Raw genomic sequence first — 13,580 nt, 5'->3', positions numbered from 1 at the left:
GGGTATGAGGTTGGGGTGCTGAGGTTGGGGTGCTGAGGTTGGGGTCCTGAGGTTGGGGTCCTGAGGTTGGGGTGCTGAGGTTGGGGTCCTGAGGTTGGGGTACTGAGGTTGGGATGCTGAGGTTGGGGTATGAGGTTGGGGTGCTGAGGTTGGGGTATGAGATTGGGATGCTGAGGTTGGAGTGCTGAGGTTGGGATGCTGAGGTTGGGGTACTGAGGTTGGGGTGCTGAGGTTGGGGTGCTGAGGCTGGGGTATGAGGTTGGGGTATGAGGTTGGGGTATGAGGTTGGGGTATGAGGTTGGGATGCTGAGGTGGGGTATGAGGTTGGGGTGCTGAGGTTGAGGTGCCGAGGATGGGATACTGAGGTTGAAGTGCTGCAGTTGGGGTCTGGCTGGAATGCTGATGCCACATGTTGATCCAAGGATTATCCCTTCTTTCCATAGCACTCAGCTCTGAAAGGTCTGACTGTGGAATCTCACTCACTCTGACGGGCATAGTGCCAAAGATCAGTATCTCTACCCCCCTTCCAAGTAACTTAGTCTTACCGCACATTTCTTTCCATCATCTCCCTCTTTCCTTGCTCCAAGGTAATGGCTCATTATGCCTGCCTTCTCCCCTGCTCCAGAGCAGGGGAGACCCCAGGGAGGCGATGGGGTTCATGGCTCATATAAAACCAATTCATATCCCACCTACCTCCCTTGCTAACTGTGTAATCATGGATAAATAAATCACTCGACCTCTCTAAAAAATACAAAATGAAGATAATTTAGCATTTACCTCACAGGGTTTACAATAAGGATTGAGTTAAATGTAAAAGAAGGCAGCGGAGGGATTGACACATATTAGGCACTTGAAAACCACTCCCTCCCTTTTCTTGTTACTGAACCCAATGTAGCTCTTTCAGGTACCAAAGTACCCAGAGGCCACAAAGCAGGGGTGGAGGGCAGATCATGGACCCTTCCTGGACCCTTAATTTAGTATTTCTCACTTATCAGGGGTTGGGGTAGGGTGGGAGACGGAATAATTTGAATAAATGATTCACATGACAGAATGAGGAATGTAGAAATCAGCAGGCTCTCTAATGAGGCTGCGATTAAGAAAGAAGTAGGGAATTCCCTGGTAGGCCAGTGGTTAGGACTGGGTGCTTTCACTGCCGAGGGCCCAGATTCGATCCGTGGTTGGGGAACTAAGAGCCTGCAAAGTGTGCAGTGTGGAAAGAAAGGAAGGAAGGAGAGAGAGACAGAGAAAAAGAAAGAAAGAAAAAAAGAAGTACCTAGGTCTTAAGAGCCCAACTCAAGATATTCCCAGAGGAAATTTCTTCCTTGTTTTTACATCTCATCCGACATGACCAGAGCAAGACAAACTGGCCTTAGTCTTCTCTCACTGTCTTCTGATCTGTAAACACATTATCCTCAACCCCCTCCTGCCCCTGTGAAGGGAACAGAGGCACTCTGTCTGGAAATAAGCTGTCACGGCTGAGTACGTCATTTTCAATGTGGGTTTCCACTAGGTGATTTAATAAATGTTATGAAAACAACTGCGTCTTCTCACATAGCACAATGAAAGCCTTATTGGACATTTAGCATCTTACCTTTACTTTTTCACCATTAATCTCCACTGTCTTAATCATAAAATCAACTCCAATTGTGGCTCCTTGTCCTGGGGGGAAAAGACCCTAAAGCAGAAATAATAGAAAAATAACAATAAGCAAACCTTTCAATTAAATGAAATCCTCCCCTACCCCCATTGCCAGCCCCTTCCTTTGGCTGAGTTAACTGACAGAAGAGAGAACTCTGGTTAGTGTCATGGGAACCCTATTTAATTTAGCTTTGTGTGTATGTTTTGAGAGAGGAGAAAGGGGAATGAATGGGGGAGAAAGAAATGTTGAAAGAAGAAGGAAGGGGAAAGAGGGACCAAGAAAGAAGGAAGCAGACAGAGAGGGTAAAAGGAAGAGAACTGGGAAAGGACAGGGGAATTAACTCCGAAGAATGAAACAAAACTCAGACACAAGGATAAGACTCAGGAACATGGAGCCGTAGGGATGAAATTGGGATGATTAGGGTGCCGGCAAAGTGGATAGGTGCTCTAAAAGATAAGATCAAGGAAGATTACAACTGGCTATTAGTCTAGGGCATGAACAGCCATGGGTGTGAACCACCAGGCTGAAGAAACAAACAAGAAATCAACACAAGAAGCATGCAGCAGACAGCGATGCTCCGAATTTCCCTCTCCCCTGACAGTGATAACTATTTTCTCTATATAGATACAACTACATGAGATCAGGGCCAACGACCCTGGGACAATAACTGAAAAAGATAAATTCATCCAGGGGGACAGAATAGTAGAGTAGCACCAACCCAAGAGGCAGCAAGCAGCCTAAGGAGCTCTGGGTGACCTCAGAAAAACCAGTCCCTCTCTGGTCTAACGTTAAGTACTTCAAAACAAAGCTTTACATCAAATTGGAAGCTGAATTAAAAAGTTCAGCCTCCAATTTGATGTATGTTACTATGATTTTAGTAAAATCATATGTATATTGTAATTTACTGTTACATAATATTTCCCATAAGCTTAGAGAGGAAGTTGGAGGGAAAGAACTCTATCAAGAAAAAACCCTCCACCTAGCTTCTCTTCCCTCTTCACATTCACACTCCAGAATTTCCAGAAATTAAAATACAATGGACTTTATTAGCTCTGGGAGCTAAGATTGGGGGCATCATTAATTAAGTCTATTCCGTAATAAGAAAGGTCTTTAATTAAAGTTTGAACTTGAAAGACTGAGCATCAAACTGACAGCAAATGTTTCACTGCACGTCTGCAAACCATGTAAATATAAACATTCATAACTTTACTTACAAATATTGAATCAATTTTCTTCTATTTTGGTTTGGCTCAAACACAAGGCTGCCAAGCTTCAAGTTTATAGCTCCAGCTGTTTTGCAGTGGAACAAATGCCAAAAAATAAAACAAACCCTTCCCAATGTCTCGCTCATCATTTCAGTCCCCAATTCCTCATGCCTCAAAAACAGCTGAATCCAATCCATTTCTAACTGTCAACTAAATAACAAAACCAAACATACTCCTGTCTATGAAATATGAACTCTAAGGGGGGTGGAGCTGAGGAGCCAAGAGGGGTATAAAGTAAATAGAAAAGAAAAACTAAGGGGTGGTGTGCTTACTGGTTGGGCTTCCCTCATAGCTCAGTTGGTAAAGAATCCGCCTGCAGTGAAGAAGACCCTGGTTCGATTCTTGGGTTGGGAAAGATCTGCTGGAGAAGGGATAGGCTGCCCACTCCAGTATTCTTGGGCTTCCCTTGCGGCTCAGCTGGTAAAGAATCCGCCTGCAGTGCAGGAGACCTGGGTTCGATCCCTGCGTTGGAAAGATCCCCTGAAGAAGGGAAAGGCTACCCATTCCAGTATTACTGGCCTGAAGAATTCCACAGACTGTATAGTCCATAGGGTCACAAAGAGTCCGCTAAATATAACTGCTTAAAAATGGAAACATTTCTGGACTTCCCTGGTGGTCCAGTAGTTGAGACTCCAAGCTTCCACTGCAGGGGCACAGGTTCGACCCCTGGTAAGGGAACGAAGATCCCACATGCCTAGCGGTGTGACCAAAAAAGGGGTGGGGAGGCATTTTTACCCCTAATGATAAGAATTAGGCCTTTAAATAAGAAAGGCCAGATTCCTATGATCTCCGAGGAAAGAACATGAAGAAGATAAAAATGATCAAGCTGTGAGCTAGAAGATCTAGCTTCTCATCCTAGCCTTGCCACTAACATGATACAAGATTGCTAATAAGTCATTTCATTCCTCTAGACTTCACGGTTTTTTTAACCTATAAAATGAGAGGAGTGAGCTGAAAAATTTCTAAGGGAACTTTCAGTAATAAGACAAGGTCAAGGGAATTTTCAATAAAGGGGCTGCAAACTTCTTTACATCTCTGCAGTCTCATCTCATCCGCTTGCCAAAAGCAGAAAAGATTACTAACGTTAGATGGAAGTAAAACCAGCTGGAGTTTCAAATATTATGCCATGGTGGCTGACTGAACCCAGAAGCCAGTAAGCTTGTCATTTTTTATTTCACCAGACCATGGTTAAGTAGACTTTCCCAGTGGCTCGGTGGTAAAGAATCCGCCTGCAACACAGGAGAAGCAGGAAATGTGGGTTTGATCCCTGGGTGGGGAAGATCCTCTGGAGAAGGGAATGGCAACCCAGTCCAGTATTCTTGGTGGAGAATCCCATAAACAGAGGAGCCTGGTGGCCTACAGTCCACAGGGCTGCAAAGAGTCGGACACAACTGAAGCAACTTAAGCACACATGCACACCAGCTCAGTAACAAGTTCTATTCTGTGTTCATTATCCTGGGAAAATCCTTGACATTTCCAAAGATTGCTCTGTGCCCCCCAGCTGTTTGTGTTATTCAATCGGCCTCTCTGGTTTTCCATAGAACCACAGACTCTCAGAGCTGGAAGGGGCCTTGGAGATCAAAGGAAAGCAGGGAGGCTGGCTGGACAAGGCTCCCAGGCGAGCCTGGGCAGAGTTGGGATGAAGGTCCAGGTCTTCTCAAGCCAGTGCGCTTTCCCCAGCATCAAACTGCCCTCTGCCTTAGATGGAAGAGCTCTTCTCAGCTTCCTCACTAGCACTTGGTGAAAATGCAAGATGCACGCATGATAAATCCTGAAAAGGATGCCATTCATCATTTTCCGGGAAAACGCAACAGAAGGTCAATCTCAGAACAATTTCCCACCCATTTCTGGGTAAAATCAGGTATATAATCTCTGGCAATAATTCTCAAAAGGGCAGCCCCCCAAAGGGAACTTATACTTAGAACAAAGGACTCAACTCAGAGGGAACATCTAATTTGGTTCAAATGGTCCTTTGTTGTTCTCATTTCATTCTCATGGAGTAAGTTAGAAAAATCAGCATATTTGATTCTAAACCAAAATGATTCAGTCAGTTTTCTGGGAGGAACTGAGAGGGCATCAGCAGGGAGCTTGAGGGGTTTAATTTGAATCTGAGTTTTTAAAAAGTGAACATGTTTGTTTAACTTGATGTACAGATTCGTTTCCACTTAATTATTATTGGTTTTCATTTGTATTATTATTAATGAGTAATCTGTGGGGTTTTTTAATCCAGTAAGGTATTTTTGATGGGTTTCCCAGGTGGCTCAGTGGTAAAAGAATTCGCCTGCCAAGCAGGAGACACGGTTCGATTCCTGGATTGTGAAGACTCCCTGGAGAAGTAGATGGCAACCAACTCCAATATTCTTGCCTGGAAAATCCCACGGACAGAGCCTGGAGGGCTACAGTCCATGGGGTTGCAAAGAGTTGGACACGACTTAGTGATTAAACAACAACAAAGGTATTTTTGATCCTGAAGACTGAAAGCAAAACCACTCACCCCTTTCACTAGAGGAAGCCACGGGAGGCTTGGGAGGGTTGGTGGTAACTCACTGAGCCGTGCTCCCTGGGGATGGTTTAAAATCTCTAGTCTATACATACTATTACGTATAAAACAAATAAGCTGTGTGGATCTTTTACACAACACAGGGAATACAGCCAATATTTTAAACTCTCAATGCAGTATAACCTTTTAAAAATGGTGAATCACACCTGTAACATATAATATTGCTCAGCAACTATACTTCAATTAAAAAAAATCAAAACAAAAGGAAAGAAAAGAGCAAAGGGTATTTCACAGAGGAAGGAATGGTCGTGTTCACCACTGCTGAGATTTCAAATAAGATGGAAAATTTTAAATGTCAAAAACCAACCTTCTAGTTTAGGCTACAGAGCTGGTACACTTGGAAAGGGCTTGGAAAGGACTGGCAGCCAAGAGGCTGTGGCGGGTACCACTCATCCATCCTATTAGGATCCCCTAACCCTGTAGGCCCTGGTGGTTCAGCAGCAAAGAATCCGCCTGCCAAGCAGGAGACTCGAGTTCGATCCCAGAGTCAGGAAGATCCTCTGGAGAAAGGAATGGCAACTCACTCCAGTTTTCTTGCCTGGAGAATCCCATGGACAGAGAAGCCTGGCAGGCTACAGGCCATGCGGTTGCAAGAGTCAGACACGACTCAGGAAGTAAACCACCAGCATCTCCACAGGCCACACAGAGAAACCCACCCCAGACTCCAGAGTTCTTACCTGAGTGAACCGTCGGACTAGGCACGTCTTCCCCACACCAGCATTGCCGATTAAAACAATTTTAAACAGGAAATCATAATCTTCCATACTCATTTACACAGCTGCAAGACAAACACAGGCACGAGTGAGATGGGCCTGGTCAGACTTGCCCACAGAGCTCAAGCTGCGCCAGCCCGTCTCCCCGGGAACCACGGGGCTGACTCATAGGAGAAGCAACGTAACGCTCCCCTCCCGTGACCCTGCCAGCGAGACAGGAACACAGGTGTGTGGTCACAGACGGCCTTTATCCCTTCCCGGTCCCCTCACGCCATGGAGAGCAAATGACACAGACGGCCTTTCACCTGGTAACCTTTACTCTTCCAAACAGTCAGGTCGCAGGTCGCTCCTGTGGTCAGCTGTTTTCTTTTAGCCACAAAAAGGAGATTATGAATCTCTGAGCAGACAAGCTGGGGGTGCAAGGAAGCGGAGCGAAGCGGAGCCCATGCAAAGCTGACAGGTGGTTTACGTAGATGCTGTGAGTGCCTCTGGGAGGAAGGGCTAGAGACTGGGAGTGTGAATGAAGGGAGGAAGCTTTCAGTCTCTTGCAAGTCCTGGGGGACCTGGGGTCCTACCAGGGGGAGATGCTGCCATCTTCCCCTCAACCACCTCCCTGTTGCTATTCACCTCCTGTCAGCCGTGTGGATGCTGCAGCACCTCTCAAAGTATCCTTCTTCTCATCCCCCTGGGCTACATTCCAGTATTTCCTCTGCCTGGGAAGCCCTCTCGATCACTTTCTGTGTGTGTTTATTACAAATGTTTATTGAGTACTTGTAACTGTAGGGAATCGAGTGTACATAAAAAACAATCCTTAACCTTTCTATGTTTGAAAGTTAGTCCTTTAGGGACTGATGGAAGCATCTCTTCCTCTCTGAGTTTTCTGCTCATCTTCCCCAAATAAACACGTTCACCATTCCTCTGTCCTAAAAGTCATACAATTCTTTGTTCTAATGTCTGCCTCATCTTTGAGGGAAAGGATGATATCTTTCAGCTCTATTTTCCTAGCCCATGGGACACAGTTACACTTAGTCAACATCTACTCTGCAGAATTAAATAATTAACTAATGAGCCTACAGCTGAAGTAAAGGCCTTAGTTTCTCGACTGTGCTAAAAAGAAGACTACCTGCTTTGTCTCCTTCAGAGAACTGTTATGAAGACTTAAAGGAAAAAAGAAGACCGTGTAAAAGAGCCTTGGTATCCATAAACCCCATCCTGGTAAAAACAATTCAGTACCTACTATAGCACTGTGGTAGTCACTTGGACTTCCCTGGTGGCTCAGAGGTAGGGAATCTGCCTGCCAAGCAGAAGACGTGAGTTTGATCCCTGGTTTGGGAAGATCCCCTGGAGAAGGGAATGGCAGCCCACTTCCCTGGAGAAGGGAATGCCTGGGAAATCCCACGGACAGAGGAGCCTGGCAGGCTACAGTCCATGGGGCTGCAAAAGAGTCAGACAAGACTTAGCGACTAAACAAAAAAAAAACAGTCATCCTAGGAAACAGAGAGATGAAACAGTCTCTGCCCTTGAGATCAACATAAGAAAAGCTACAGAACAAAGACGAAGTTAGTCACAATTCAAAACACCAGGAGCACAGCTCATTTCATAACGTGAAAGCCGAACAAGCCTGATGGACTCTGGAGTAAAGGAGGGTCAGTGTAAAGGAGGTAAAGGGGGGTCAGTGAGCACATGGGGCGAGGGAGCCTGGGTAGGGGGGGCCATCCAGGGTGACGCCCACCTGCTGCCAGATCTCCAAGGGCTGAGAGCTGCAGGGTGCAGGGATGGAGGGAGAGGCCACTGCAAAGTGACCTGAGAAGGAGCCAGGGCAGTTCCATGTGAACAAGGGTGATTTCTATGTGGATTCCAACAATCCTCGGAAAGACGACTGACAGCCAAGCCAACATGCAGGTCTCTGTTCCCTGGGACAGCAGAGGAAAAGTATCTCTCTGTCAAGAATCTGGGTCCATAAATGGTCACTCAACTCACCATATGCCAGGCACCATACTTGGCGCTTTATGTCTATTTCCATTTCTTTTTATAAGTCTATGAGGCAGATGTTTCATGTGACCCAGTTTACAGGTGAGTAAACTGAGGGTAGTCCAAACATAAAGACAACTGCCAGACTTCAAGTCCAGAAGATATACATGCCATCAAAAGGAGCCTCCCCTCACCAAGTTTTACTGTATTTATTTATATCTGTCTCACGGTCCAAGTGCATCCCTCAGCACACGCGTGCGCGTGCATACGCGACTGTGAGCAGCAGGAAAGCAGTGAACGGTCTCTCTGGTTGAGCCCTGATCCTAGTCGCTCCATATCATCATCATTGCTGTCATTATTGTCTTCGCTGCTACCACCACCACCATCATCACCTCATTCTATATTATTAACTCATTTAATCCTCACAACACTCCTATCAGGTAGACACCATTAGCATCCTAACTTGACAGATGGGGACACTGACGCACGGGATAAGAAGTCATTAAGGTCCCACTTAAAGAGCTGATGGAGCTGAAATTCAAACGCAGACAGCCTGGGTCCAGCACCCACATGGCCCGAGCACCACCCTAGAGTGCCTTTCACAAAGCCCGGCTCATACTAGCAACTTCAGAAAAACCTGACAAATCGAACGACAAGGGCAAGACTCAGTAAACATGATTTCCCTTTTCTTTTCCTCTCTGGGTTCAAATCCAAAATTCTTTCTATCACACTGGAGCAGTTTAGATAGGAATCAAGATCAGACTCCAGCTAAAAACGCAAAGGTTAAAACTCAATAAAGTTGTTAAAAGCGAAAAGAAAAGAAATATCAGGGTTAGGTGCAAGGAGAGCGGGAAGATGTGCGGCCGTGTGACTCACACACAGACCACAGCTTACACTTCCTAAGTCAACGAAAAGAGAACACAGCCCTGGGTCATGTGCTTTTTCTGTGCTCAGATCATTTGCGACACATGGATGTCTCCATCTTGGGCAGAGGTCAAAGAAACAAAGCAGAGGATCGAGAGGAGAACGTCCAAAAATAAAGGGCTGAGATACAGGGCTCCTAAGAGAAGGTCAGCAGAGCCCAAATTATGCACCTTCGGGGAAAGAAGATGAAGTCATCTGCCCAGAGTCACGCTCACAGTCAAGCCGCAGGCAGTGACCACCTGGAGCGAGCCACAGACTAAGAGCAAAGGTCCCGCCCCTTTCTGTAAGAAATTACTTCAGTGCTCCATTGAGTGGTTGTCTTTATTTTTTTTAATAAACCTCTGAGAGGGAAAGTGTTTGGTCCCTTTAAAAATGCAGACTGCCCGTGGTGAACTCTACACTGTAAACTCCTGGGGATTGGCTGTGGTTACTGTTTCGTTTTTAATAGAAGACACACTGCTGGGTGAAAAGCTCACAAGACGGTCTGGAAACTGCGCTCTGAGGAAGTCTTTCTGTTTGGGAAGTAACGGAACAGCCCAGGCATCACCAACTGCCCTGTGGTGACACAGTGTCCCAGGAGGGGGGATCCACTCAGAAGCTGTCAGTTATACCCCATCCCAAAACTGACAACAAAAGTCACACCTTGTCTGGAGCAAACACGTCGCAAGATATGCTACTGGCCAAGCACAATTCTAGGAACTGTATGTTCTATTATTGTTAATAATAGCTGACACTTATTCCATGTTTCTCTTGTTAAAATTTTTCAAAATCTGTTTTTGGCGGTGCTGGGTCTTTGTTGCTGCAGGCAGGCTTTCTCTAGTTGCGGCGAGCGGGGGCTCCTCTCCAGCTGCAGTGCGCAGGTTGCTCATTGCAGTGGCTTCTCTTGTAATTCAGCGTTTCTGGCAACTGCTGTCCAGTCGCTCAGTCGTGTTCGACTCTTGGTGACCCCATGGACTGTAGCCCGCCAGGCTTCTCCGTCCCTGTGATTTCCCAGGCGAGAACACTGGAGTGGGGTGCCATTTTCTTCTCTTCAATGTTTCTTACATGCAAGATACTCTTCTACATGTATTTGCTCATTTACTCCTCACAACATATGTGCATACTAAGTCGCTAAACTCTGTGTGACCCCCATGGACTGTAGCTCTCCAGGCTCCTCTGTCCATGGGATTCTCCAGGCAAGAATACTGGAGTGGGTTGCCATGCCCTCCTCCTGGGGATCTTCCCAAACCAGAGATCAAACCTGGTTCTCCTGCATTTCAGGCAGATTCTTTACTACTAGCTGGGAAGTCCCACAACGTATGAGGTAGGTACTATTATGACCATCCCTAACTTGCTGTTGTTGTTCAGTCACTCAGTCACGTCCGACTCTTTGCAACCCCATGGACTGCAGCACGCCAGGCTTCCCTGTCCTTCACTGTCCCCTGGAGTTCGCTCAAATTCATGTCCATTGAGTCAGTGATGCCATTCAACCATCTCATCCTCTGTTGTCCCCTTCTCCTCCCACCTTTAGTCTTTCCCAGCATCAGGGTCTTTTTCAGTAAGTCAGCTCTTCGAATCACATGGCCAAAGCATTGGAGCTTCAGCTTCAGCATCAGTCCTTCTAGTGAATGTGCAGGGTTTATTTCCTTTAGGATTGACTGGTTGGATCTCCTTGCAGTCCAAGGGACTCTCAAGAGTCTTCTCCAACACCACAGTTCAAAAGCATCAATTCTTCAGTGCTCAGCCTTCTTGATGGTCCAATTCTCACATCCATACATGACTACTAGAAAAACCATAGCTTTGACTAGATGGACTTTTGTCGGCAAACTAGTATCTCTTCTTTTTAATATGTTGTCTAGGTTGGTCAAAGTTTTTCTTGCAAGGAGCAAGTGTCTTTTAATTTCATGGCTGCAGTCACCATCTGCAGTAAGTTTGCAGCCCAAGAAAATAAAGTCTGTCACTGTTTTTATTGTTTCCCCATCTATTTGCCATGAAGTGATAGGACCAGATGCCATGATCTTCATTTTTTGAATGTTGAGTTTTAAGACAGCTTTTTCACCCTCCTCTTTCATCTTCATCAAGAGGCTCTTTAGTTCTTCTTTGCTTTCTGCCATAAGGGTGGTGTCATCTGTGTGTCTGAGGTTATGGATATTTCTCCTAGCCATCTTGGTTCCAGCTTGTGCTTCATCCAGCCCAGCGTTTCTCATGATGCACTCTGCATATTAGTTAAACAAGCAGGGTGACAATATACAGCCTTGACGTACTCCTTCCCCAATTTGGAACCAGTCTGTTACTTCATGTCCAGTTCTAGCTGTTGCTTCTTGACCTGCATACAGGTTTCGCAGGAGGCAAGTAAGGTGGTCTGGTATTCCCGTCTCTTTAAGAATTTTCCACCGTTTGCTGTGAAACACACAAAGGCTTTAGCAGAGTCAATGAAGCAGATGTTTTTCTGGAACTCTCTTGCTTTTTCTATGATTCAACAGATGTTAGCAATTTGATCTCTGGGTTCCTCTGCCTTTTCTAACTGAGGCACAGAGGGCTTATTCTAAAGTCATGCAGCTAGTCTTAAGACCAGGATTTGAAGCCAGATGCATCTAACTCCTAATTCCAGCTCCTTCTGAAGTAGAATGCTGCTGCCCTCTGCCTGGTGGTAGAGAACACTGCTGCAACTGTCATAAGGCCTGGAGGCTAAGCTGAATGGACCCCCAGGCCTCTCTGAACTGCAGTGTTCTGGAACCTCCCCGCTCTGGGAGCAGCACATCACACTGAAAGGGCCGCACACTGATGCCAGTCATACAAGCACAGCTCCACCCTCCGTGCCCAGGTCTCTTTTCAGAGTTGGATCCAGAATTTCCCCAGAAAACCGCATCCACCATTCAATTTGTCCTGTAACCAAGTATCGGCACAAGGGATACAAACAGGAACACTGCTCAGATAAACAAGCCAAGCCTCAAATACCGTAAATACCGCAATAGCTCTAAGTAAGTGGATATGTACATAAAATTCAAAAAAGGAAAAACAGAGAAAAAGAAAAAAATGAGTTTAAAAAAGATAAAGAGGGGCTTCCCTGGTGGCGCCATGGGAAAGAATTCCCCTGCCAGTGCAGGAGACATGGGTTTGATCCCTGGTTGGGGAAGATTCACATGCCTCAGAGCAACTAAACCTTTGTACCACAACTATTGAGCCTGTGCTCAAGAGCTGGGGAGCCCCAACTACTGAGCCCGTCTGCTGCAACTTCTGAAGCTGGCATGCCCTAGAGCCCGTGCTCAACAAGAGAAGCCACCGCAATGAGAATCCCGCGTACTGCAACCGGAGAGTAGCCCCCACTCTCTGCAACTAGAAAAAAGCCCACGCAGCAATTAAGAACCAGCACAATCAAAAATAAATAAACAGATCATGTTTAAATATATATTTTTAAAAAGATAAGGAAACAAGATGTACTGTGAAAACCTTAAAAGGAAAAAAAAACATTCTAAGCAATGTGATTTTGGCAATATAGAAGCACTTATCAAAGTGACCTTTCCAAAAAACAAAACAAACTGTATTCATTGCTGTACATCAGAACATTCTCCCCTTGCTCTTTTGGGCTCAGCACAACCAATTAAAGTCAAGGCTTCTGGTGAACACAGGGCCAGATCCCTGCCCTACCTTCTGTCCCCCAGCCCCTGCCAAAGAAAATGATATTTGGGGGATTTGTCCTTGTTCAAAGGCTGTATGTCTCATGCAGGTCCTTCTCCTGTTTAAGGTCTCAACCTTGCTCTACAAACTGAGAGGGTTGGTGAACAGAAGCCATGGTCCCTCCCCAAGACTGCACGTGCCGCCCCTTCGCTAACCCAAAAAGGCAGCATGAGTGTTTCAGGAACGCGAGAGACCTGGATCAGCCAAAGAGCTGTGTAAAGTTTCCTCATCCATAAAGCGGGGATTTATAAGGCTTCCCTGGCGGCTCAGTGGTAAAGAATCTGCCTGCCAAGCAGGATATGTGGGTTCAATCCCTGGGTCCAGAAGATTTCTCTGGAGAAGGAAATGGCAACCCACTCCAGTATTTCTGCCTGGAGAACTCCATGGACAGAGGAACCTGGAGGGCTACAGTCCATGGGGTCGCAAAGAATCACACACAACTTAGTGATTAAATAACAACATTAGAACCTACGTCACTGAGTTGCAAATCAGGAAATAAACAGAAAAGCAGTGTGTAAATAAATATACAATAATCAAATGTTTTCAAAAGTATAATAATCAATTTAAATCCCTAACCCTCAGTCAAGAGTCATATATACTGATTGCAGAGCATATAGTCAAACAAGAAGGAAAGAAAGTCCGCTAGGGAAAATCTCTTTCCCTACCCACACCCGCCCCAGGGACAGTACAGTTAATAATTTGTTCTACAATCTTCTAGCTTTTTTAATATATATATTCTCACATCAATGTGTTTTTTTTAATTTACAGATTTTTAAAACAAAAACAGAATCATAATATTGTACAAACTCTTTTTTTTATTTTCTACAGAGGGCTTAGAGAAGGAAATGGCA

At 45.6% G+C, this 13,580-nt stretch overlaps 1 protein-coding gene across 4 annotated transcripts in view; it reads right to left on the bottom strand.

Annotated features, from left to right (window-relative positions):
• Nucleotides 1–13,580, bottom strand: part of RAB30 (RAB30, member RAS oncogene family) — a 100,771-nt gene that overhangs the window by 18,714 nt on the left and 68,477 nt on the right. The window contains exons 1-3 of one of the 4 annotated variants that reach the window (XM_070365184.1): nt 6,483–6,504; nt 6,142–6,242; nt 1,592–1,675 (exon numbers count right to left, since the gene is read on the bottom strand). In XM_070365184.1, coding sequence (XP_070221285.1) covers nt 1,592–1,675; nt 6,142–6,234 — 177 coding nt within the window. In that variant the 5' untranslated portion in view covers nt 6,235–6,242; nt 6,483–6,504. Of the gene's footprint in view, nt 1–1,591; nt 1,676–3,176; nt 3,961–6,141; nt 6,243–6,482; nt 6,505–13,580 lie in introns of those variants that run through there. The other 3 variants (XM_005894638.3, XM_070365185.1, XM_070365186.1) reach the window with 3 other exon arrangements.

The sequence above is a fragment of the Bos mutus genome, chromosome 29 (assembly GCF_027580195.1).
Source record: "Bos mutus isolate GX-2022 chromosome 29, NWIPB_WYAK_1.1, whole genome shotgun sequence".
Classification (NCBI taxonomy): Eukaryota; Metazoa; Chordata; class Mammalia; order Artiodactyla; family Bovidae; genus Bos; species Bos mutus.
Note: the sequence above shows the minus strand (reverse complement) of the source record. Positions and strands in the feature narration are given on the sequence as shown.